This window comes from Nicotiana tabacum, chromosome 12 (assembly GCF_000715075.1).
Source record: "Nicotiana tabacum cultivar K326 chromosome 12, ASM71507v2, whole genome shotgun sequence".
Classification (NCBI taxonomy): Eukaryota; Viridiplantae; Streptophyta; class Magnoliopsida; order Solanales; family Solanaceae; genus Nicotiana; species Nicotiana tabacum.
The window spans coordinates 26441418-26469034 of record NC_134091.1 but is presented as its reverse complement, the minus strand read 5'-3'; the positions used below and the strand labels follow the sequence as shown (position 1 = coordinate 26469034).

General features: G+C 33.3%; 3 protein-coding genes across 5 annotated transcripts; 1 reads left to right on the top strand and 2 right to left on the bottom strand.

Annotated features, from left to right (window-relative positions):
• Nucleotides 1-1742: 1742 nt before the first annotated feature.
• On the top strand, nucleotides 1743-5887 carry LOC107767221 (ergosterol biosynthetic protein 28). The gene is made up of 3 exons (XM_016586143.2): nucleotides 1743-1936; nucleotides 4589-4795; nucleotides 5548-5887. The coding sequence occupies exons 1-3, from the start codon at nucleotides 1822-1824 to the stop codon at nucleotides 5613-5615; spliced, it is 390 nt and encodes a 129-aa protein (XP_016441629.1). The 5' UTR covers nucleotides 1743-1821; the 3' UTR covers nucleotides 5616-5887.
• A 5683-nt stretch (nucleotides 5888-11570) lies between these two features.
• Nucleotides 11571-13068, bottom strand: LOC107767228 (EPIDERMAL PATTERNING FACTOR-like protein 2). Its single transcript, XM_016586147.2, has 3 exons — nucleotides 12457-13068; nucleotides 12132-12169; nucleotides 11571-12036 (listed from the first exon to the last, which is right to left on the bottom strand). Exons 1-3 carry the CDS (start codon nucleotides 12563-12565, stop codon nucleotides 11776-11778), a joined length of 408 nt encoding a protein of 135 aa, XP_016441633.1. The 5' UTR covers nucleotides 12566-13068; the 3' UTR covers nucleotides 11571-11775.
• Nucleotides 13069-15044: 1976 nt separating this feature from the next.
• LOC107767220 (putative lipase ROG1) lies at nucleotides 15045-21702 on the bottom strand. 3 transcript variants are annotated; one of them, XM_016586140.2, is made up of 10 exons: nucleotides 20834-21702; nucleotides 20483-20550; nucleotides 19799-19869; nucleotides 19029-19298; nucleotides 17353-17513; nucleotides 17232-17287; nucleotides 16972-17024; nucleotides 16772-16901; nucleotides 16220-16317; nucleotides 15045-15537 (listed from the first exon to the last, which is right to left on the bottom strand). In XM_016586140.2, exons 1-10 carry the CDS (start codon nucleotides 21109-21111, stop codon nucleotides 15466-15468), a joined length of 1257 nt encoding a protein of 418 aa, XP_016441626.1. In that variant the 5' UTR covers nucleotides 21112-21702; the 3' UTR covers nucleotides 15045-15465. The 3 variants fall into 3 exon arrangements, with proteins under 3 accessions (XP_016441626.1, XP_016441627.1, XP_016441628.2); XM_016586141.2 differs by having other exon boundaries at nucleotides 19799-19865; nucleotides 20483-20545; nucleotides 20834-21539; XM_016586142.2 differs by having other exon boundaries at nucleotides 20483-20545; nucleotides 20834-20902.
• Between the last annotated feature and the right edge of the window lie 5915 nt (nucleotides 21703-27617).

The window sequence follows — 27617 nt, the reverse complement described above, 5'->3', positions numbered from 1 at the left end:
TATCTGGGGAGTAATTAGAGATGTATTGTATAAACTCAAACTTTTAAGCTTACTTTCTTTTCTCCTTTTTTATCATAAATGAAATGCCAAAAATTTACTTCATCCGTTGACTTTTAGTTATCAAATATTCTAAAAATAATTTTTTTTTTCACTTATCACTTTTCGCATATCAAGAAGAAAAAAAATTATTTTTTCTATTTTGCTCTTATCATTAATTACTCATTCCAAATCATTTTTCAAATTCATTAAGACTATACACCAATTAATATGAGTATCGTGATAAATTATACACTTTATTTATTGTTTCTTAAGAGGCGTGCAAAGTTCAAAGTGGACAACTAAAAGTGAAACGGACGGAGTACTAAATAAAGACTTAATGTTTGACCGAAATAATTTGGATATCATAGTATTGGTTTCCCACAACCTCCCTCCCCCGCACCCCCCACCCCCTCTCCCGTACCATGTACATCTGTGGTATATAAATCATTCTATTTGAAGACATAAGACTTCATAACTTACATATTTAATGATGTCAATGAGATCGTTACCCAGACCAGCTAGGCATTATAAAGACGTATGTCTATTCAAGTTCTGTAAATTGAATGTAGTGGAATAAAAACTAGTTTTCTAAGACACATATATATAAACTGTGAGCTTTTGCATTTTGACAGTTCATTGTTTTCCTTTCCTTTTCTTCTCTTTTTCAAATTGTTTTTCTAATTGGTGAAGTAGTTCTTCGTTTAAGAATATATACAGTGCCTAATGTTGCATTGTGTTAATTAATTTCAGGTGATTAAGCTGTCCAAGGAAGGGGAAGAGGAATAGAAATAAAGTTTTAATGTTTTATTCCAGATCATGTATTAGTATATGATTTGCTATTAATTATCCTTTATGTTGAAAGTCTCTCGATTATGCAAATTTAAGTGGCAAATTTAAGATGTTATGTAGATGTTTGTGATGTCTTTATATAATGCAATTACTGGCGAAAAACAAAAATAAAACAGAGAGATTTTCTTTTTTAAAAATCTGAGAGGGTGGGGCGGGTTTAATGTGAGTATTAAATTAGGAGTCCCAGATTATGTTCACAAATCATAGACTATATTTGTTAAGTTATTTTTTCTAAAACCAAATACTTCCTCTGGTTCACTTTAAGTGATTTGTTGATATTTTTTTTTGTGGTCCATAATATTTGATTTTTTAAAATATCAAAAAGGAATTAAGTTCTTCTTTCCAAAGTTGACTTGGAGTAAAGAGCCTAAAAGTAGTTTATTATATTTCTCATGAACAAATTAAAGTTAATATGATCAATTTTATTGTTAATTAATGCTAAAAGATAATTTTTTTAATATGTTTAAAAAAATCAAAAAATCACTTAAAATGTATCGTTAGAGGTAATAACTAAGTGAGATAATGCCAAGTCTAATATATAAGATAATGCCAATGGGATACTTTTAATCAGCTTTGAGATTGGCTCCTGATAACAAAAGTTTTCTTGTTTCAACTTTCATTTTTAGCATCCTTTTGAAGATAATGTAACCCTCAATATTATCCACCTTAAAAAAATAATTCAATGCTTAAAAAGTCAATACTTATAAATTTTTAACTAGTGAATATAATTATTTTTGACCACCAAGCTAAATGTGTAACTTGCCCAATTAAAAGTGGTACAAGAGAATAGAGATTATGGGCCAAAATGAGTTCACTTGTGTCAATGGGCATGTATTACTATTTATTTAGTGGTTGAAAAATGAAAACAGAAAAAGTAAGTGTGTGTGTGTGTGTGAGAGAGAGAGAGAGAGAGAGAGAGCGAGAAAGTGAGAGATGAAGCTGTTAGGATGGTGGTTGATGCTAGTGGGCACACTTCGGCTTGCATCGGTATGGTTTGGTTTCTTCGACATTTGGGCTCTTCGTCTCGCTGTTTTCTCCAAAACCACAAGTAAGTTTTACACACACTTTTTACTTAGATCACGCTTCGTGCTCTACATTTCGTCGTTGGATAACGAACATTGCACGCACATTTTGGCTTTTGTTTAATTCTCGCGATCTGATTTGAATCTGTAATAGGAAGCAATCTAATATATGCCAGTACACATCAAATCCCCTCACTTTCGCCTTCTGTTCTGTGATTTGTCATACAAAAAGTGTCCTTTTTGGTGATTTTATTCCTTCGCCTAGGATGATTACATATAGGAACTTATGGCAGCTATGTCTAATTAAAATCAATTAGGGATCAGATTAAGACAGATCAGGATTTTAAGCAATTATTACTTTCTGGTTGTAGTCTTGTAGATGCAAGTTTAGTATGAATAAAATTCGAACCCGAGCTACAATACTCAGTGTAAGCTCATGTACACTGTCAAAACACACACAATCTGTCCAGTTATCTATATATAATTCAAAGCAAAGGTGGCGGGTTTGGACACATGCGCTGTTGAGTGTTAAAACTTTGGATCTGTCCCTAGACCAGACGCGTTTCATTTTGAATGGGAAAAGGAATAAGGGACGATGTACTGTTGAATCAATTTGCTACTCCACGGTTGAAAAATGGTGATAAGAATGATTAAACGGATTAATACATTATGTCATTTGGGCTTAAGACTTGGCTTTTGACTTCATGTCTTTGGCATGAATCTATAGGCAATAGATTTGATTGGATTTATGGGTCTGAAAATCTGTGGATCCAATGCACATTTGTTGCTTACCAAGTACTCCTAAACAAGCTTAAATTTTCATTTCTCAATCTTTACGTACAAGGATTACTATGTCCACATTTCACATTCTCTTGATTTAAGACACTAATGAATTATCCTATTCGGATATTCTATGCAAGTGTAACCAGATATTTGCTTTAGTGTTCTCGGTTTTGTGACTTATCTGAAATATACATATGACTGATCAAAATCAAAATGTGGACAATAGTAAAGGGAACGATTTCAAGAATCAGATTGAGCTCTTCTCCTTGCTAAGGATGGAATATTTGTGCATTTTAGGTAGTATTACATTGTGATTTATAATACCTCCTTATAACTGGTTACTAGATCAATCTATTCAACATGTAGATGCAACAATTATAAACTAATGAAAATTTAACCTATTTACGGATATCCTATAGCAAACAAAAAGGCGTTTTTCCTACGCATAAACAAAGTCAGTTGAATCAGGAAAAACAATCATACCTACAGATCTACACTCAGTAATTCATGATGTGAGAATGTGATATCAACATATGCTCAGATTTTTCAATCCACCATTTGAATGAAGTATGAGGACGATAAGGTTTTCCCAAAAGAAGCTAATTATTTCTACTTGAGCACAAACATTACGTAGAACTGGGAAAGAATCAATTTTCTTTTTGATAAGGAATGGGACAAGAATCATTCTGAAACCTTATTTGGATATATAGAAGCATAATTTGTTTAAGAGAAGTTGATTGTCAGAAGCTTCTGTAGCTTGGACTTAGCTCTTAAAGTTTGGAACATATAAAAATGTAATTATTCTCTTGCAGTATTTGTAGCACTTCTTTCATGTGTCTCTTAATATTAGCTTGTAATTCTGCATGTCTTTTAAAAAGGTAAAGCTGCTCCCCTTTATAAGATTTTTGTAATGTCACAAATGGGTGTCATTATCGGTACCTCCAAGCTCTCCACATAGTCCTATCCTTTCATAAGAGAAGTCTTTATCCAACAATTGCAGCTCAAAAGACTTCTTAAAATGTTCTCGTTATGTCTGTTCAAGTTACATATCTTCATGTCATCCCATTTGGGTTATTTTGTGTTATTTTGCAACTCAGCTGGAGTCGAGTATATCCGAGAATTTATTCGTCTTGATAGGTTGGAATAGTGTTATTGTCACTACTTGCTTGGCCCCAATGCACCTATAAATACTATGTATTGTCAAGTAACTGTGACAATATGATGTTTCTTGTCTGGCTTGAATTTATTGGGAATGATGTAGGATGGTAGAAGGGAGCCTTGGAGCAACGGTAAAGTTGTCTCCATTTGACCTATAGGTCGCGGGTCTCATAGGTCGCGGGTTCGAGCCATGAAAGCAGTCATTAATGCTTGCATTAGATTAGGCTGTCTACATCATTACCCCTTGTGATGCGGCGAATGCAGGATGCTTTGTGCACCGGCTGCCCTTAGCTTATGTGGGACGGCAATGTGGGAATTTGGTGGCTACAACTTGTGAATGTATGGAGTAGCTTTTGTCATGAAAATAGAACCTTACTGGTAGTGCATTCACCAATCAAAAGAAATTACTGGTACTGCAGTGTGCAGTCAGTAGTAACACATTTGATTCGTTACATTTGGTGCTCAACTTCTTGAGTAACTCTTAAGAACATTGACTTTTTAAGCTCAAATCTGTGCATGTACCTTCAATTTGACAAATGATAAATACTTTGTATTGCTCAGGATCGGGAGGTTTTACTTGTGATTGCATTGGAATAACCATGCATTACATTGCTCTTTTCATTTTCTTGTATTCCAAAGTCCTGTTAACTAATGTGTCAACTCACTTCTTTTCAAGGTCTTGTCCTAAATTTGATATGTTTTTAATGAAAACTGTCCTTTTCGATTATCATGTGCAGTGTCAGAAGTACATGGGAGGACATTTGGAGTGTGGACTCTTCTAACCTGCACTCTTTGCTATCTTTGTGCATTTAACCTTCATGACAGGCCTTTGTATTTGGCAACCTTGTTATCATTTGTCTATGCCTTCGGTCATTTCCTGACTGAGTTCTTGATCTATCAGACAATGGAAATAAAAAATCTGATTACTGTTGGTATATTTGCAGGTATTGTTCCTCCCAGAGTTCTTTTTTATGACCGCTGCTAGATCTTGTAATGTTTTTCTGTGTTTCCCCTCCATCGCTGGCTTTGATGTGCTAATAAAACAGTGATAGTGAAAATTGGATTTACTTAACTAGTGCTTTCAAAATGCAAGAACTGCTTTCAAATGATATAACCTGTGATTCATCCTTAATTCACCAAGTACCATGTGATTCGGAGTTTCTGTTTAGCATCTATTAACATGGACCTGGGTTCATTTAGTTGTGCCATGTCACTACTTCCCCAACTTAATCATTTGAAGACCTGCTTGTGCTCCTAAATTTTCTGAAAAATCTTTGTCAAACTTTTACCGTGTTTCTTTCTTGTGAACTTTTTAATTGCCCTAATTGAACTACTGGAACTTGCTCTTCTTATGAATTAAAGCCTATCTTTTGGATGGAGTACTGGTTGTTTAAGCCCAATTTACTACCTAAATATGTTAGTTACTTTTTAAAGAAAAGAGATGATGAAGCAAATATTTATGATTATTCTAATGAAGGGTTGAATTAGTTGTCAACTTCTGAACTTCTTTACCTATGTTTGTGGTTTAACTATAATAAGGAAGTTATAATAATCTGGAGGTAACTCAAAAGAACAGCTGCATTAGTGGCATTATCTTTCTGCATCAGCACATTCTTTCATTTCTTTGCAATTGCTTGATCTCACTCCAAGTCATACACCACTTTTGACTGTCTTATGGAGTTCCATTTTCTCTCAGGCACATCTATAGTGTGGATGTCGTTGCAGTGGAATGCACACCAACAGATTAAAACTAAGAGTCCATAAAAGTGAATCAATAACAGTGGATTGAAGCAGATTTTTCGGACGTTATCCCTTTTGGCCTATGCCTTTGCTGCTGCGATTTAAGTCTCAGAGTTTTAGTTGGGTGAGCTCTGGAAGAATCTCTCATTGAACTTCTTGGCCGCAATTTTCTCAATGTAATGTCTCAATGGGAAGGATTTTGTGTGTCCCAGACTTGGTCGACGGATTTTTTTCGAATATTTTCTAAAACATGGAAAGCCAAAAACTAATCATGGTCAATCCATGTTTCTGTATAACTTATCATTTTGGTTGATTATCAACTTTATCTCGTAGTATAACTGGCAATAGTTTATGCTTTTCACCAATGAGATCTTTTACCGAATGATTCATATTTAGAGTGTCAGAAAACTTGTTTATGCATTGAAATACGCAGAAAGTAAAAGCAATTGTCTGTCTATTTTGATAATATATGCTGTTTGAATGCTTGAATCTGGTCAAAACATCATACTGTTACAACTGCGCAAAGCTTTTCGAGCGCAGAAAGCAAAAACACGACAAATATTTGTAGAAAACCATTGATAGAATAATAGACTTGCAAATATGCACCTCTACAGGTCATAATAACACCAGTAAGATACTATTAATTAGGATTCGTCCAAAATTAATCCATCCACCTAAATACAATTACAATTACATATAAGCAATCCTCGCATTCTCCATGTTTCAGGTTGAAATCCTTAAAAATACTCTACTAAAAACATTTTTCTCTAATCTGATAGTATCTTATACTACTGGATTTTGGAAAAAACAGCAAGTTATACTATGCCATATACTAATTAAGCCCGCTATCATTGGATCAGTCTTGGCTTGTAATTGCCTATGCAGCTGTGCATTTCTATCTCTTGCAGTTCCTTTGACACTTTATTCTCAGAGTACTCTGTTACAATTTGGATTTCCAAAATCAGAATACTAACAAGGGGATGTGGTGATTCCCCTTTAGTGCTGAAACACTCTATTCATATTATCTATCTACTAGTAAAAGAAAATAATTAGAGCTGTTTAGACTGCATCTCTTCTACTTCTTGCATCTTTATCATCTTCATCTATTATTTCTTCCAATTGTTCATGCTCTCCAACTCCATCTGTCTCATCATCTCCATCATTACTAGCTATTTCTCCTTCATTTTCTTGGTTTTTCCCCTCATCTTCTTCCTGTTCAAGATCTTCATCTGGGGTTTTCTGAAACTCAGCAGCTAACTCATCTAACAACAAAGGATTCAGATCCTTTCTCCCTAACTTCAACACTTGTTCCCCATCTTGTTCTTTAACTGATTTTTCTTCCAAATTCTCCACTAACCTCACCTTGCTCCTGCTGTAAGATTTCTTTACTTGGTAAATCAACCAGAAGCAGATCAAAAGCAGTACAAATGCTTGAAAAGCATGCTTTAGTTTAAACCTTTTTGTCCTCATATTCCTACTTGATGATTGCTTCAACATGTTCACTATTCACAACACTGCTATTCCTCCATGTTTTACCAACTTCTAGTTAAAATACAATTTGTGTGATTTCACCTTAGGATAAAAACAAATTATAAGGGTACTATTTGAACTCACCAGTAGAGTAAAGCAACTGGTGAGTGTCAAGTTGTAGAGATGAGGGGTGAGATGAAAAGGGAGTGAGGCTCCAACTTTATTTGGAAACTTAGGGACATGGAGCAATCACAAGTCACAAGTAGGTACATGTGGTGCATTTGTGTTGGTATTTTAAAGTTGTGTGGATTGTGTCGGTGGGAGGAATTTAATGAGGTCCAGCAGTTGAGTCAAAGTTACATTGACTGTTGAGCCCCTACATTATAATCCTTTAATTTTTAGAATAATTTTTCACTCTAAAAAGTAAAGAAGCATTATCCTTGTTCTTTCAAAAAGAATCTCATTATACAAAAGAGTGACGATAAGAAGTCCGCGTGTTATAAAGCATCATTGTGAATTGAGCTTTGAAAAACTATATCAAAAGAGCACAAATTTACAACTAAATATTACTCCTAAGAAATTGTACTAAAATATTACAGTCAAATAAAAGGTATTCGATTATCCAAATAATGACAATGTCCTATGAAATGCGAATGATTGGACCAAATTAATCCTCCGTTCACTTTGATTTTTTACCCTTAATGCATAATTTGTCGTGATACACATATTAATTGGTGTATATAGTTTTAATAGATTTGGAAAATGATTTGGAATGAGTAATTAATATTAAAGGCAAAAGAGGAAAAATAAATTATTTTTCTCTTGATATGCAAAAATTGACAAGTAAAAATAAAAAATTATTTTTAGAATACTTGACAACTAAAAGTGAACGGATAATGTCGTTTGACTACTTTGTTTTTATCCATAATTAGTTAGACTAATGCGAATTCATGGTTTAAATTTTATGAATTCAACTTTTAGGTTTTTAGTATTGAACTTATTATAATATTAAAGTTATGAGTTCATCTCTATTATTTATTGTAATTCTGAAAAAAATTTACACATAAATTTATATTTTGCATCGAAAGTTATAGCATTAATTGAACCGTACCTATAACCGTACATCCGTCCCTGCTTATGGGTGTATTTGGTATAAAGGAAAATGTTTTCCTTCAAAATATTTTCTCCATAAAAAACTTAAGCTCTTAAACCATCAGCAGAAATGACATGAGATCTTTATAAACTCTTTTCGTAACTCGTACATAATATATTGGAGACAATCATGCAACTCAACAGTTAATCTAATATTTGTTTATAAGAGGAGAATTAACCCAAATAATCGTATGTCTAACCGCTTAAACTAAAAATAGGCGGTGGAGTTATAGTATTAGTGTATGCATAATTTATGTATTATATGTGTATATTTGTACATAATGAATGTATAATTTATGTATATGGCTAGAAAAAGTAAATAATAAATATAACTGGTTATTTGTGTAAAGATCCCGTTATAAGATGCCCCAGGGAGCGGGGGCAAACAGGTGGGCTCTGCGCTGGACTGTGGAGGCAGAAAGAATGGGGCTTCTCAGTATAAATTATTGGTTTGAGAGAACCTTAACTCCATGTGAAATATGGGTGTGTTGCCTGGCCCCAAATATGCCATCATTTTTCTCTTTCTTTCTTGTTTGGCATTTTTAGCTTCAAATTTACTCCAATTTGAAATCTCTGTCCTCGTACAAAAGTGACAAAGACGTATAAGCATTAACTTAGTTGAAAAAGTTGCAATAGAAGATGAAACGTATTGTGTAGAAATGGCGTGGGATGGTCATTTTTAATATGGTATTTAGTTTTTATTCAGTATTTTTAATGTTGAATAAAAATAGCTACTACTCTATTAAAATTAATACGAAAAGACGTTGTTACTCTTTTTTCATGAGTGCTGTGTAAATATTAAGGAAATAGTGTCCTTAACATTTATACTGCACACATGAAGTTAAGGACGCCATGTCCTTAACATTTACACTGCACATATGAAATTTAGGACATGATGTCATAAAGTTTAACAACGGAAGGTGCAAATATATTAACTTTGTCCTTAATATTTACACAACATTCATGAAGTTAAGGACACAATGTTCTTAATATTTATACAACACTCATAAAATTAAGGACATTATGTCCTTAACATTTACATTGCACACGTGAAGTTAAGGACACCATGTCCTTAACATTTACACTGCACATATGAAGTTAAGGACATAAAGTCATAAAGTTTAACAACAGAAGGTGCAAATACAAGTTAAGAACATTATGTCATTAACATTTACACTGTACACATGAACTTAAGGACGCCATATCCTTAACATTTACACTGCACATATGAAGTTAAAGACATGATGTCCTAAAGTTTAACAACGGAAGGTGCAAACACAAGACACTTTGTCCTTAATATTTACACAGCATTCATAAAGTTAAGGACACCATACCCTTAATATTTATACAACACCCATGTCTAGCACAAGGATATATTCGTCCGGGCGGGTAAAAATTTATTAAGGACTGGCTAAAGAGTAAATACATTTTAAACAGTGACTAAAGAGTAAAGATACTTTTAATTAGTGACTAATTATGTACTTACCCCACGTATTATAGGTCCTGGGCCCAAGCCTTTTTATTTCTGGGCTTCTATTGATGAGCAACAGGCTTCCTAATTCAGGATCTAACCCGCACTAAACGGCCCATATAGCTCATTGACAAACTAAACCGAGTCGTTCAAGCAGAAATGACACTAGGTAGCCACGCTAAAGGGACTGTTATTTAGAAATTAATTAATGTGTCTTAAATTTTAATTTTGCAGTTTATTTTTTTGGAACACAATAAGTATTGACTAATTCCTAAGAATGACTGCTTGTACACTTCCCCATTAATCAAGTATAATTTCGTGTTTTTATGGTAAGAAACTTGTGAATTGCACATTTCCTCTGATCCCTTACTTCATGTTGATTCACAGGAGAAACAAACAGTTTATGAATCAAAGAACAAGTACTAGTATTAGTAGAAATTTTTAAAATAATAACAATGATACGAACGTAAGTTTTGTAGATGGTATAAAAAATATTTATACAATCAATTACTTAAACAATAATTACATATAATATTTTATGACAAATATACCCGATAAACCTACACTTGATCACATATAAATTTTTACACCGACAAAAATTATACTCCTAATGATAGTACAAATACATAGTAGTAATAGACACACGAGGGTGGGCAGAGAGAACACAGCAAACGAGACTGTAGTACTGTGGCCTTTGCATAACATTTAGAGAATCGAGGTAGAGAGAGGCCCATTGGTGTAGGGAAAGAAAACCAACCCCTCTTTTGCTTTATTAGAGAATAGAGATACACAAAAAATCTTGCTAAGATACGAAACACAGGTCCCCTCTCTCTAAATCTGCTGGCTGCACACTGTGCAACTGACATGGCTCATCAGCCGCCCCACTCTCCTTTGCTTCTCTGCTTTTCTCTTCCCTTTTTAAAAAATTACACCTCTTACTTACTGTCGTCACATTCACATCACACTACTAGTACTATTAGATTAGACCCCCTTTCACAGAATGCGATGAACAATAATCCAAAACTGAACTATGGGGAATAATTAACTACTCCATCCGTTTTAATTTATGTAAACATACTTTTTTTTTTATTTCGTACTAAAAAGAATGATCTATTTCTTTATTTGGAAATAATTTACCTTTATGCAATGATTTATAGTCACACAAAATATATATGTCTTATTTTACATCACAAGTTCAAAAGTCTTTTCTCTTTTCTTAAACTGCATACTCGATCAATTAGGTTCACATAAATTAAAACGGAGGAAGCATTTCGGAATTAATCTCTCTCGTACCAAACGAGCCCTTAGATACTTATAAGTTATCCCAACATAAAGTTTTTGTAATAATACAGTACTTGATTGACCGTATTACAACAATCATCGAATAGTTAGCAATATTTGATTGGGCAATGTTAAATAATACCTACTCCTATTAACTTCGGTAAAAAACTTATGTATTATATAATGCGGGATAAAATGTGTATTAATAATGTAGGAATATATTATTTAGAGCAAAGACATGCCCTTTTAGACTAAATAATTTAAGTATAACATTCCCTTCATTATTAATCACTAAGTAAACGTAATCTCCGTTTAACTAACATGAACCAAACCATGAACATTGGGCAATCCAGAACTGTTTAATCTATACTCCTTTCCTTCACTTTTACATCTTTACTTTGTATTTTTTCACGTCCCTTTGAGAAATACTAATTGTAGTATTCATATAATCCCTAATAATGATAACATTTCACAAAATCTTGGGAAATAATTTTGAAAATGAGTAATTAATGTTAAGGGTAAAATAAGAAAGAAATTTTTTTTTTGTCTTTCTCTTGATTTAGTATAGTGGACAAGTAAAAATAATAATTAGCTCAAGCACTTCCTAAATTAAAAGTTTTTTGTATTAGAAGAAAGAAGGGGGAGGGAAATATGGTGCTACAACAGCGGTAAGAAGATGTACCAAATATGCATTATCATCAATCTTGATTCTGCAAAATCTAGCTAATTTGATATTCATGTATATAGACAGTTGAAGAGAAACTTATTTTCTCCATACAAAAAAGAGGATCTATTCTTTTGCTAGCTATGTCAAGGATTGAAGAAAAAGTTGCCACATTTACATTTCCAACACATAGGCTTGTAATTGGAGATGTCATCACCTCTTGAATATGCTAAGAATTTAGGGAATGCATTCAATTGATGGCTTCTTAATTGCTGGTGTTTGAGGTTTGGCACAATTGGGACTTGAACTGCTTCACATGGTCCACAGTTTCTACATCTTCCTTCACATCTTGGTGGCCTTGAACCTATTAAAGATCTCACCTTTAACATCTTCTCTTCATTTTTCCTCTGCTTTTTTTTAAAAACAAAATATGCACAATCATTTCTCATTAATATTCATATTGAACTTTAAAAAGATCAGGCATTTTAGATCAAGAACTCACCTGAGTAATTCCAGTTTGCAGCTTGAGAATTCTCCTACCTGCAAAATGATTAAAGACGGAGAAATTATCCGTTAGGATTCTTAGTTTCTTTATAGAATTGTGACTAACAGACTGTAAAGAAAGAATTAACCTAAACAGCCGTCCACTCAACCGCTAGAATATATAATGTATATATGAATAACTATATATAATCAGTGTATAATTTATGTATACCGGCTAAAAAAAGTAAACAATGAATATAGGCGGCTAATTGGGTAAAGATCTCGAATGTAAAAGATTTGAAGTTTTTATATTCTTGAACAAAATCTAGGAATGACAAACTTACCTTCAGCCATGAATTTAACATGTGTCAAGCCTGAAATGAATAGAAGTAGTAAAAAGATGATTGTCTGTAAATTCCTATGGCAAAATACAAAAAGCTGAGAGCATGCCATTGGATTTACTTCTTAAGAGAGTGTAAAAGGCAGAGGTTTGGTATCTTAAGATCAGAAAGTGAGAATAATTGACAAAAGTTGATCAAAGAATGAATGAAAACTCAATCCCATAATGCTTAAGAAGAGAAGAGAAAACACATTCTTTTTAGGAGTACACTGATAGAAGTATGGAACATGGAATTAAAAAATAAAGAAAAGAAGTAGAGGAAAATCTCTGAAAAGGGAATGACCTAAAACCTCGTATTATGAGCCTTTCAGATATTCCAAGAATTGTTTGTTGGCAGAGAAATAGAGGTTTAATTAAGAATGAAGAAGTTGTACAAAAAATGGAGGAGGAGAAAGGGTAGAAACAATAATACAGTTAATAGAACAAAAATGGATTTGAGCAGTCATAAAAAAAGAAGAGGGGCAGATGATAAGAAGAGCTTTTTCCAAAAGGTGACAAGTGAATTCACTGGTATAGCATATGGTCTTTCATTTTCTTTCATTCTCACTCACTTTGTCCCCCTCTCATTTGTAATTATTATCTGCCCCCCCCTCCCTCTCTTGTTACTGTTTTGGTTTGTTTGGTTTTTCAGCAATTCAACTATAACACGTTATATCACTCTATCTTTATTTTTATTTTTTTACTGTTTCTTGAAATAGTGTAGTGATGAAGTAGTGGAGTATTTAATTTCCAAGAAAGATAAGGATTTTAGGAAAGTAGGTGTTAGTATAGGGTGTAATTAGGCAATGGTGGAATCTGCACGAGCCCTGAATATGATGAGAAAGGTTACCTCCAAATCCACGCAAAAACTGTTGTATGATATGCTACTACTCTCTACTTTATTTCGTACCATACTTGGCATATCACACGCTCAATCACATTTTGCCAAGTCAAACTCTTCAAAGTAAAAAATAAAAATAAAAGATTTGGAATATTTTCATTTCGTGGACAAATACCTTCTTACAGGGAGAGGTACATGAATAATACTTTATCAATATTTATATTTTATGCTTTTTGTGAGCTAAGTGTCCATCGAAAATAATCTTTTTAAATAAAATTCATCTCTTATTCTTGAAAGGGTTTCGACCTTCTTGCTTCTTCCACTTAATAACGTTCTTCTACCAAGACCTTTTTCTCTGCTCAATAGTAATTTGTGTAATTTGCTATTAAACTTTTAGTTCTTTTTATCTTCTTGAACTGAGAATCTTTCAGAAACAGTCTTTCTAATCATCAGAATATGGGTAAGGTCTACATATAGACTAACTTCCCCGACCAGAATCATGATGCTTTGTTGTTGCTATTGACCTTTTAGGTAAATAACATCTAGCTCAAATTTTCAACTTTAAATTGTAGTAGACATTGCACTGTATTATTGACAATAAAGAATAATAAGTGGCAAATCTTGAAAAGCTACTCTTTGATCAAAAGATTATGTAAGGCAGATATAATTACCAATTGAACAAGCAATTCAGTTTTCGAAGCCATAATAATGAAAGTGGCAGATATGAGCAATCATTTTTTGACATACAAAACTACTACTCCCTTTAAAACACTGTATGTCACATATTACAGTGAACAGTTGGCTTTAGTTTGAGCACGCAAAGGTTTGTCTTTGTAGGCCATAATAGCTGTAAAGTGTTACAAATATGGCTGGTATTAGATTTGTTTTTATGCTTTCTATTACCCAATTAGGAACTTCGTAAATTTCAGAGAAACTTTCACAAATAAAACATGCGCCTCACCCATATTTGCAAATGAATAATAGGAGTAACTGGTTTGTTAACAAAAAGTCTCAGTAATTATTTTGGCAGGAGGAAAGGACTAGCAGTAATTAAATCTTGAAAAGCAGGTAAAAAAACTGTGCTGCTTATGTGGATAGTACATCATGCATTAAGGGCAGTAGTCAGCAAGTAGGGACCAAATCTTACCTGAACCTGATTTTAGGTTACCTGCTTTATTATCAGCTTTTTTCCTACTGTAGGACTTGGCCAAACTGGACATGCATTAACGTACACTTCAATTAAAGGGCCTTTCTTTCCTCTATTTTTGTTTTTTAATATTGGGAGATGGGGTGAAGCGGTAGGGGCGGAGGCAGGATTTCACAAGATAAATTTAAAAATTAAAGAAAAAAATGATAAAACCAAGAGAATCAGCCCGTGTACTAAGCTCCCATAATGTGCAGGGATTCGGGAAAGGACTTGAGGCAGTCCGGTGTACTAAGCTCCCACAATGTGCGGAGATTCGGGAAAAGATCGGACCTCAAGAGTCTATTGTACACATCCTTACCCTACATTTATGCAAGATACTGTTTTCACGGCTCGAACCCGTGACCTCCTAATCACATGACAACAACTTTATCAGTTACACTAAAGCTCCCGTTCATCTAAAATATATAGCTGTCTTTTAAATACTTTTTAAAGGAATGAAATATTGTACTTTTAAACGATCAATGTCCAAAATCAAAGTGAAGATAATGGAAGTCAACACTCATTCTTTGAATCACATCATTTATTATATTGAATACAGGAAGTACTCGTTATCATTACACTGCATGAACTACATATCCAAATTGGAGCCCAAAAACTATGCAAATAATTTCCTCTATATGCTCTAATAACAATGATCTTTTTTCCTCTTTCCTTAAACCGAGGGTCTTGGAAACAACCTAACTATTTTTCCAAGGTAAGCGTAAGATCCGTACATACTACGCTCCCGCAGACTACACTTGTAGTATTACGCTGGGTTTGTTGTTGTTGCTCTAATAACAATGATACACCTAACTTGAACTTTGACGTATCATCTCTATATCTCGAATACATATGCATGTATCCCTCTACAATTTATGCAGCAGGCTCTGTAAATTACACAGGCCTCCAGCCAATATGGTGTTTTAAATACATCAACTTCCCTACTTCTATACAGCAAAATTGTCGATCATGTGCTGTATAACATCTGCTCCATCAGAATTAAAGCAATAATTCGTTACCTGAAATTGCAGAACAAAGCAAATTAAAAGACTTGCTACTGTAGATAACCTTCCTGCGAAACGAAGCACAAAAGACAGGACCAAACGAAAAATCTTTGGCCTAAAATGCAGCACTTTTTTAAGGTGAAAGAGGTAGAGTTTTTGTAAGTTCAGAGATAAAATGCAATGGAGGATCTCTGTGTGACTTGAGAACTTGACAGTCCTAATGCTTGGGATATACATCTAAAAGCAGGACGCTTGATGTACTAAACTTTCCGTAAAGACTGATATTTTCTTTCTTTGACCCCCTCCTCTCTTCTCTGTTTCTCTGTCATATTAACCTAGAGTTTTGATTTGAAGAACCTCAAGAAAGAAAATCACAAAACTACCAAATTTACTTCTGTTTGTTGAAAACAAATAGTTCAAGATGACCATGATTTCTGTACATTTCTTTTTGGGATCAGTTAAGACATTTGGTTCGAATGAAACAGACTGGATAGTGAAGATTCATATGCTCAGAAGCAAAAGCATCAAGATAAATAAGTGAATGCAAAACAAAAATCCCGGAGCAAATAGGTATGAAAAATGAATTTGCCTAGGTCATAAGAGAATGGTATATGGTGAAATGCATGATGATTTATCATGAAGAAACATCGTAAGTAGAAACTCCTCATAGTATGTTCAAGACAGAACAAATACGTGCCTGAATTGTTGTGTGTGCAAAGTATCTTTGTTTACTTCCTTTGAAGCTAACATCAACTCGTTCCCAGCTCAACTTTGTTAAACCTCTGATCATAGCCTCTGCAGCAGTTAACCATGAAGAAAAGGTAAACAATAAAAAAGGATGATCAAGCTAATCATAAAAACGCTAAAAGCGGAAAAACCATGTGATGTGCATTGAGATTCCCCTAGTTACTTAAAGGAAGTGGTAAATTCTACCGTTTATACAGTTGAGACAAGTAGCTTAAGTCCGAAGGTGGGATTATATGTAAAATACTGGAATTAGTGTGTGAAGTAGTCCCATGCTCTCTTTTCATTTAGCTGGCACTAGTTTGATGCGTTTGAGTTTAGACTTTCTTAAAAAAGCACTAGAAGACCGTATACATCAAGAGATGCAACTATTATGCAGAATCAAATCATCAATGGCCTTACACCCCCCATGTTAGGATAATGAAGGTATGAGTTTCCGAAAGTGAAGGCTGACATACTAAAAATTGCTCCTCAATATCATAAAAAGAAGAAAAAAGACACTGACCTTCCATTTCGTTAGACTTGCGTCCATTTATTTTGGCCTCAGTAGGTGTTTCTTCTTGATTACTAACACTTGTTGGCTCATCTACATTTACAATATGTGGGTATTTATCCCCTTTTTTCAAGTTTCGACACTGAAAAGAGAAGTATTAGTTGTGTGATGCAAGCTTTTGCTACTAAAACTCAAATGTCATATAACTTTACCTTTGGAAGCTCATTTCTGCGCCGCAAAGATGATGTACTCCACCCAACAAGATCTATACAAGTGTCAAGGTTTTTGCAGTACGGGAAATTAGTCAACTGATGGGATTAGGGTTTCACTTATCAGCATAAGCACTTACCCACTGTTGAATTATCTCATCATGGAATCAAGTCACGGGCATCTGATTCTAGATATATAATACACTGAAGATTAAAGAAATAAGAGAAGAGGAAACGGAGAGTGACGAGGTTCAGGAGGATACAGTCAAAACTTGTATTTGCGTAGGCCACACGACGCTTAAATGACTGCAAAGCGGATCTGCAAGGGGAAGTTAGATATAATACATTTGCTTAAAATTCTGAAGTTAGTTGATGATCACTCACATAAATGGCAGATCTTCAGAATCACTGGCCATTCGAAGAAGAAGAGGAGGTTTCCCTTCATCACAATCTTTCAAAAAGAGATGCCTTCCACTTCTTCCAAGTAACCATGAGGAACTCGATGCAACTTTTTCAAGTGAGTATAACCCACAGAATGCTGGAGCCTATAATATTTTTAAGAGACGTTAGAAGTTGGTTGTCCTGCCCCCAGCCCCCCACCCACCCCGTTTTGGAAATAAGTAATAAGTATTGACATGAAAGAAGCAGAATGAAACTAAAGCAACATAGTTATTTGGGATGCTTGATGACTCATGCTACTAACTACGGTGCACTTATATGATAAGGAAATTTCAAAATGAAACTAGACCAAAATATTCAAAACCATACAAGATTTCAATGAAACTTCAAGAAGCATAAGTATTGATGCAGCTAAAATGCAATCATGTTCATGTTAGACGAGTTTGCATAACATTTTTTCCAGATGAGTGACTGTCCACTTAAAGTCAAAGACATTCGTGAGTTAGTTTAATCTCAAAAGAATGTCTGAATAAGCAGTATGCATGATAATGACAATCTTCTTTGAAACCCTGAGAGAACCTAGAATGCATTTTTGGTGGTAAATTTCCTCATTAGTAGTGCAAGTTTCAGAGCTCATTTGGAAGAATATCTTTCTCTGCCAGTCTGCCTCAATTATCTGTTTTTCCTCTTCCTTTTCCTTTTAATTCTTTTGATGCTAGGTTGGGGTTGAGCTGCTAAGGACCTGTTATCTAACCGTGTATTTTACTTACAAATATAAACTTTTCCTAATCAGAGGCGGACCACGTTTTGGGTTGAGGGGTCACGGGACCCGTTAGCCTCGGCAAAATTTTTGTATATATATATCTTATGTATATCTATACATATATATGGGACCCCTTAAATATTTTTCTTGTGCCCCCAACACAAAAAGCCGGACGGGAGAAGTGGTGTTGTGTGCTTAAGTTCTCTGCTTTGCTGGATGGATGTGGGTTCGAAACCATCACTTAGCAAATTGCTTTATTTTTTATTTTTATCTTCTTCTTTTTTTAATTTAATTATAGTTTAGCACTAACACATAATAGTCAACTTAATTAAATTTTCTTTTTCAAATTCCTCCCTTAAAATTAAAAGCCTCAAATTGCAACTTATCGCACCACAAAGAGAAAAATATAAATCCTTCTGCCACAACCTTCTTCAACAATCACTTTGACCCCGCCTCGATAATGGCAAAAAAGAGTTTCAGACTCTTCTTCGGTTCTTTGACTATTAACATACCCTTAATCTTGATTTCTTTAGTAAGTTTTTGATAATTTAAAGTTTGTACACCCTTTTTATCATTGACCCCCTTTTTTAATTAAAAAACAAGAAATTTTAAAGTGTGACACATGCTTAATCAAATACCTTCCGCTCCCATAGCACCCATTTTACGAAAAAATCTCTCTTTGTTCAGTGCTTTCTTTTTCTTTAGAACTTCTTTTTATTTATAAGTCATCATAATCATTAAGTTTTCAAAGAGTTGCGCGCCGAATTTTATTGCTAGTGATTAGCATACGGTGGTGCCCCCGTCGTGCTCAAATTCTGGGTCCGCCTCTGCTCATAATAACATAATTTAACAAAAGATCAATAAAGTGACGGGGATTGAGTAAAAAGCCTCTAGTTACCTGTTTGTGACCCCTACAACCGAGATGTGGTGTTGCACAGGTTATAAAGTTCACAGGTTCCAACCCTGCAATTTTTCTTTTCGATACCTCTTCCACACACGAATCAGCGGAACCATTAAGGCTACATTCCATCTCTTCTCCACAAGCTCTTCTTGCAGATCCTTGTTCATATAGCTTCGCAATTGCATATCTACATACCAGGCCACCCAGGGAGTGACAAACAAAAGAAATCTTCTGTAGATGTGGATGCTGCTTTATAACAGATAATACCTGACATTAAGTACAAAAAGCAAAAGTCAGCAAAAATTAAGTTCCAGTCAAATAAGCACTTACATGTTAGACCTGAAGAATAAGAATCAGTTTAGATGTCATCCTAATACAATACCAAATCCCATATTGTACAACAAATGGAAAAAATCCTTAGTAACTAACGAACAAGGGTAGGTAGGTATGTTAGCAAGAGCTAAGATATGGAAGATAAAAGAATTGGTCGATAGCTTCAAGCATACATATTGTAGGCAATGCAGATTTAAGGTCTATATACGTGGAGAAGTCAATCAATTTGAAACAAGGATCTGAAAGAAGATAAAGATAATAACTGGACTGAAACAATGGCCTAGATACAATGAAACTAAGAAGATCATGGTTGTTTTTGACTCCCACAACATAAGTAGGTCAGATAAAATGAGAGCGACGAAGCGGTTTGTGTTGAGGAACAGGAGTTTATTTAAATTGATTCAATGTGGGGAAGAAATAAATGATTCACACACCTCTTCAGCTAGCCTTGTCCCCATTATATCAACACCATCGAATGTCAACGTCGAACAATTAGAGTCACTGCCTGGAAATAGAATATTAATTAGGAAATAGTTGGAATTAATACAGGAAACATATGGCTCTAACCGACGGATAGATGCATAAAGATTGTGGAAATATGAAATCAACATGAATTTGGAACTCATGCTAGTTTTCAGAAACTAATGACCAACAAATTTTTTGGAAGTGTAATGCCAAAAGCCAAAATTATCCCAATTCTCTCCAAGGACCTCTACACTTACTTTTCTTTGAAGAAACAAAAGAAGTAATACTACCAGTTATTTCTTTTTTTTAAAAATATACACCTTTAAAATTGTGGATCTTGCCATGAGTATCAAATTACGCTATAGGTCGACGCTAAGTTAGAAAGACGGTAATGTGTTATATAGTTGCAGGGAAACGAGAAGAGAAGAAAAGAGGCGGTTCTCTTATTTGCATCAACATTCATTTCTTCTTACTTACTAAAAAGAAATATGATAGCCTTTCTTTTCTAGTCAATCATACATATAAAGATGATCAAACAGAATTCCAAAGTAATGAGATTTAACGCTACAATTTCAATTCAATCAACCGGACATCTGGACGAATAAATAGAATTAAAACAGAAGCAGGGAATTGAGTCAAGAACAGAAGCTTACAATGAACAATGACATCGCGTGAATAGGCCTTGACAAATTGCTTTGCAGCATATTTCCAATCGTCTGCACTGCACAAGCAGAGATGTCAAACCATCAAAAAGCAAACGACACACTGATCTCTCATCATATAACACAATCACAACACGACGACTAAAATTACCAACAAAAATCAGCACATATATTCTCACATTTACAAGTGATTAACATACAAAAACTATAGAAAAAATAAAGAACAATTATGTCTCAATCTGAAACTAGTTGAAGTCAACTATATAAATCCTCAATATCTTCAACTACTCAACAATATATAAAGAATGAAGTTTAAAAATGAGTTAAAGATTTTAAAGTCACCTGCCAATAAGGCCATTAACCATAACAAGTAAATGAGGAGGAGGAGGAGCATGACCATTTTGACTAGCTTCCACATCAAAACTACATTCACCAGAATGTGTCTCAACTACTGAAACTTCATCATCCAATCTCATACATGCGAACCTAGGGAAAATAGAAAACCTTTTTCTCCTCCTTGTCTTCTTATTGCTATTCTCCTTCTTCTCAGTAATACCCATTTCAGATTTTCTTTCTTCATCAGTAAAGTTTGAATCTTTTTTCATTTCTGATGAACCCATTTTCACATAATCACCTAAATCCAACAATATTGAAAGAAAAATATAACAAACAGCAGAAAGTTTTTTGTGGGTCAAATAGTGATGCGGCCTAAAGACGATCTTGGGTACTTTGGATTTGGAATTTCAGTTCAGCATTTATGGATTTTGGCACGGAAATTTCTTAATAGAACCAATGGGACCTTCTAGTAGTCCACATCTGAGGCTGCTGATTAGTAAATATGGAACCTTCTTCTAAATCTTGCTGACACAAACTCCAAATAAATTACTAGTATAAAATTAGAAATCAACAATAGTATTTTGACATTAAAAATAGGCATGTTGAATGATTACTTTTGTAAGAGGAAATTTGGAATTCTGGTTTCTTAGAAGGTTTCAAGTTTTACGAGCGTCAATCAAGACTTTAGAATTTAGAAAAGGTCTAAACCTTGCCTGCTTGACTTTCTTTTTCTTTTATATAAATATAAATATATATATATATATATATATATATATATATATTTTTGGACAAAGAGGGCAGCGTTAGTTAGAGGCAATTGAACTCTTTGGGAAGGGAAAAAATGGAAAAGGGAAAGAAGACTTTCTGTTGCTGTTACTTTCTAGAATGAAAAAATGAGCAGAAAGTCTGTTTAAAATAGTGACATTTTGATGCATTTTCAAATTTATCAAAGCGTAGCGTGTAATCTTCCATTGAGTGAAAAATTATACAGAGGACAATATAGTCAGTGAATTACGGGATCAAATCTTATACTATATGTGTTTAATTTTTTACTAAATAAATACTAAATTATATCCCTTCGTTCTAATTTACGTGACCCTATTTCATTTTTTATCCATTCAAAAAAGAATAATCTCTTTCTAAATTTGAAAACAATTTATCTTAAACTTTCAATTATAACCTTAATGAAAAATTTTTATAACCACACAAATACACGAATTCCTTTTTGACTTATTTAAGACCACAAATATCAAAAATCTTCATTTTTTTTAACTTCGTATCTAGTTAAACAAGTTCACGTAAATTAAAATAGTACGATTATATATATTGGATCACTACATAAAAAAGATTCGTGTAGCTAAGCTCACCTACTCGAGATAGGGTTGTAAATAGACATGACGTATTGTTGTAATCATTAATTTTAAGAAAAAAATAGTTGTAATTTGTAATAACAAGTTACTCTAAACGTTGATGAAACAACGCCTTATGTTTTAAGGTACGTTCTTAATTTTAAGAATGCTAATTTTGTTAGAGTAAATTTCATGCGTGTTATTCAATTTTGTATTCATTACGTAAAAGTTTTTTTTTTTTTGGTTACGTAAAAATTATTCAACTTTGTGTTCATGATTACTCAAAAGTCACTTTTTTTTCTTTTGTTACACATTATTTTATTTTGCTCTATTTATCACAAAAGTCGCTTTGGCCAGATTTTATAATACTTTACTTGAAAAGTTTATTATGTCCTTGACATTAATCCTCTCATTTATGTAATATATACTATATAATATATTTTTACTTAGGTATTTTACTTATAATTAAAATAACTTTAAATTATTTTATTTATTATTTTTATAATATATCCATACATTTAATTTTTTCATGCCAGTCAATTTGTTTAATCATATTCAAACATGAACATGTTTTAAATATAAAAATAATAAAAAACTATTTATGTTTTAATATTTATTTAGAATAATAAAAATAAATTTGTTTAACAAATGATAGTTTTTTTATAATCAATAAAATTTTTAAAAGAAGTTTCAAAGATATTTGTGTTTAATATTAAGTTTTTTAAAGTTTTACTTGTTAATATTATTTATTTGAAAGTATTAATCTGATATGTTATTTTGCTAAATATGGGTATTTTATTTATTAAATTAATGGGTATGGCTTGGCTGATAAATCAATGAGCTTTATTTTTTTAATTTTTATTAAACGTATTTTATTAAGCATGATTAAGAACGTGGACTTGAGATTTGTTCGCGGTATGTTGTTGACAAATTTAATAATGCTACTTATATATCTTGAAAATTAATATTAAGAAAAAATTAAATATACGAATATATTATAAAAATAATAAATAAAATAATATTAAGTTATTTTAGTTATAAGTAAAATATCTGGGTAAAAGTATATTATATGGCATATAATATAGAAGGTATTACATAAATTGACAGATTTATAATATCAAGGGCATAATAGACTTTTCAGTTAAAATATTTGTAAACTCTGGTCAAAGTGATTATTGTGATAATTGGAGCATAGTAAAATAATTTTTGTGTAACAAAAAAAAGAAAAATGACTTTTGGATAATAAACGCAAAGTTAAATGACCATCCATAAAATTTACTCTAATTTTCTTATAATCTTACGAGTTCAACTCTTAGTGGAAGTAGCATAACTAATGAGGTTTATACTATTAAATATTCACAAAATGTCGTTAATTTTGTATATGTGATGGATGAACAAATTACCGTATTGATATTGGTTTGGCTTAGTTTTTCACACTGTACTTTTAGTTTTAAGTTTCGTATTTGTCAATTTGAATAGCATACTTTCAAGGTGGAAGGAAGATATTCGATATTTTTTGGTCAAGTTTTTTTTTTTTTGGTTTTGCACACATTGGAATCCGATTAAATTCGGATTCACACCATGAAGTCCCACATTTATGGGTAAATTGCTCCCTAATAAAGGTGAGTCCATACACAGGTACTCGAAAATATCTGATTAAGGATAAATAAGTATTTATCACTCCACCACAACTCTCGTTGGTAAGATATTTTATATTGAATATACATGACCCAATTTTTCATGAGTATTTCCTCGAAAGGATGATGGTTTTCATTTACCTCTCATTCAAAAATTGACTGGGTCTGCACTTTAAAATTTTAATTGTTATTAATTAAAAATAAACATATGGAGTTTTTCAGGGTTAATTGAATCTTTTAAGTACCAGGCTAATTCCAAGCAAGTGTCATCTCGAAGAGAAGTCAGCGTTCTCTATTGGAGTGCTTCTAGTTCTAGATAGTCATTGACTCATTATTACTCTAATTCTTTTAAATACTATGATAATAGCCTTTCGAATTAATTTTTTATGTTATGTTATAATATATATTTTATATAATAGTAACAACCAAAAATATATCAGAACAAATAAAACTATTATAGAGAGATTTGAGTGTATCTAATTTGAACAGTATATAATAACGGATGCGTAGATGAAATCGAATGGGATTTAATAAGTTAATAATCGTGCCTCACTCCTATTAAAAGAGGGCTTTTCACATTAATAAACTTAAGTGTGATGCAATAAAGCATTTTATCCTTTTTATGTCCTTTTATCTTGATGCGGAGATTCCTAATTATCCCAAAAGGCCGAGATTCCTAATAATCTCAAATGGGGATAGATTCCTGGACAAGCGAGATTTGCTTAGTTGGTAAAAGCACCTCCACACATGATTATTTGATTTTGGGTTCGAGTCACGTTGGAGGAAAAATGTGAAAAGATTTACGTTGATAGTATATAAATCTTTATATTATCAATGTAAATTATTAAAATTCTCTTTTAAGATATCAGACTTTTCTTCTCTTTATTTTCTTCGTTACATAGGGAAAGCGCTAATTATCTAGAATAATCTAGATAAGGGACGTTGGTAAAATTTCTAGATGATGGTTGAGAGAAGAAATTTCATTCCGCAAAGTTTTTAACTTTTACACCTTTAATCTGATTTTTACTTTTACACCTTTAATATGATTTTTTGATTAAAAATATGACTCTTTGTTCAAATAATTGAATTTATGTAATTATGGGTTAAATTTAGTTAACAATAATATTTCTAGATGTAGCTTCTGAGAGTGCAATAAATATTAGATGAGTTTGGTCAAATAGTGATAACAATATGCAATAACTGTTCCACAAAGCAGGAGCAATAATATAACATCTAATAGCAATGAATAACAATAAATGACATTTAAGTAAATAGGAGAAATGATTCACCCAATAAAGGATAAACTAGATGATTGTTCCTCCAAACAATAATGAGTGACGGACAAATCCTTGAATGTTCGAATTATTCTCGAATCTGATGAAAAAGTATGAAATAATGTAGACAAGAATCTCAATAAAAAGGTAGCATTTGTATCCTAGTAAGAGAGAGAGAATCTTTCTATCAAAGTGTGCTCTTATAAATGAATATGACTCTTGGTTCAAATAATTGAATTTATGTAATTATGGGTTAAACTTAGTTAACAATAATATTTCTAGATGTACCTTCCGAGAGTGCAATAAACATTAGATGAGTTTGGTCAATTAGTGATAACAATATGCAATAACTGTTCCACAAAGCATGAGCAATAATGTAGCATCTAATAGCAATGAATAACAATAAATGACATTTAAGTAAATAGGGGGAATGATTCACCCAATAAAGGATAAACTAGATGATTGTTCCTCCAAACAATAATGAGTGATGGACAAATCCTTGAATGTTCGAATTGTTTTCGAATCTGATGAAAAAAAATATGGAATAATGTAGACAAGAATCTCAATGAAAAGGTAACATTTGTATCTTAGTAAGAGAGAGAGAATCTCTTGGTTCAAATAATTGAATTTATGTAATTATGGGTTAAACTTAGTTAACAATAATATTTCTAGATGTACCTTCCGATGGTGCAATAAATGTTAGATGAGTTTGATCAAATAGTGATAACAATATGCAATAACTGTTCCACAAAGCATGAGCAATAATATATCATCTAATAGCAATGAATAACAATAAATGACATTTAAGTAAATAGGGGGAATGATTCATCCAATAAAGGATAAATTTCGTGGTTGTTCCTCCAGACAATGATGAGTGATAGACAAATCCTTGAATATTCGAATTATTCTCGAATCTGATGGAAAAGTATGAAATAATGTAGACAAGAATCTCAATGAAAAGGTAGTATTTGTATCTTAGTAAGAGAGAGAGAATCTTTCTCTCAAAGTGTGTTCCTATAAATGAATATCACATGCCTCTATCATTGTCTCTGTTTTCTATATATGTAACGACTCAACCAGTCGTTTTACCTTCTAGAATCCCGTTTCCCTAAATAAAACTCTCCGTATGTGCTTTTACTTATTTTATGACTTGCGGGGATGGTTAGTTCGGGATTTGGAAGGGTTTGGGTTGAAGTCGGAACATTTAGTTCCTTAGTTGGCTTTAAAAACACTAAGTTTGACTTCGGTCAACATTTTTAGAAAATGATCCCGGAATCGGGATTTGACAGTTCCAATAGGTTCGTATGATGATTTTTAACTTGGGCGTATGTTCGAATCGGGTTTTGGACAACCCGGGAGCGTTTCAACACTTAATAGTGAAAATCAGTTATTTGAAGGTTCAAGGTTCTTTAAATTCGGTTTGGAGTAGGTTTTGGAGTAATCGAGGTCCGTTTAAAATTTTGAGTCTGGGAATAGTTCCGTATGGTGATTTAAGACTTGCACGCCAAATTTGGTGTCATTCTGAGTAGTTTAAGTATGTTTCGGCGCGTTAGGAGTAAGTTTGAAGAATTTGAAATTTCTAAGTCGAAACAATTTGGGTTGGGGTATGATTCTTAATTTTGATGTTTTACACATTCCAAGGGTTCGAGCGAGTCCGTTTTATGATTTTTAAACTTGTTGGTATGTTCGGGCGGGACCCCGGAGGCCTAGGGTGTTAACCGGACGAGGCTCAGACCAATTTTGGAATTTGGAGCAGCAACTGAAGCTTCCAGATGCTGCTACAATCGCACCTGCGCTTGGCCAGCCGCAGGTGCGAGCTCGCAGAAGCGAGCCCCAAGCCGCATAAGCAAAAAAGGGGAGGCAGGCCACAAGCCGCAGAAGCGGAATTTTTGGGCGCACCTGCGAGCGCGCAGGTGCGAAGCGAGGCGCGCAGAAGCAGAAAAATGCGCAGGTGCGAAGACTTGGGGCGCACCTGCGGATACGCAGAAGCGGCCCCTTGTCCGCAGTTGCGGAACCGCAGGTGCAGTTGTACCTCCGCAGGTGCGAAAATGCTGTTTGGGTAGAATGTTTAAAGGAACGGGAAGTTAGCCATTTTAGCCCATTTTTCTCCATTCTTAGGCAATTTTAGAGCTTTTTGAGAGGAGTATTCAACTAGCAACTACTTGAAGGTAAGTTAGTTCTACCCACATTGAGTTAAATACATAGATTATGGGAAGATTATAACATGTAAATTGTGGGTATCAATGGTTTAGATGAAAAACTTAGGTTTTGATAAAAATGAGATTTTAACCACGAAAATGGTTATTGAATGGGATGAAAATTGTATATTTAAGTTCTTGAGATTATGGGTAATGATTTTCTCCAAATATTTTTGGAATCCGGGTACGTGGGCTCGGGGTGAATTTAAAAAAATTTACCATTTTGGGTCGGGTAATTAATGTAATACTCAAATTTCAAATTGTTAAGCATGTATTAATTATTTTATATAACTTTTGGCTAGTTTCGGATTTTTTGGCACCTAATTGAGGCT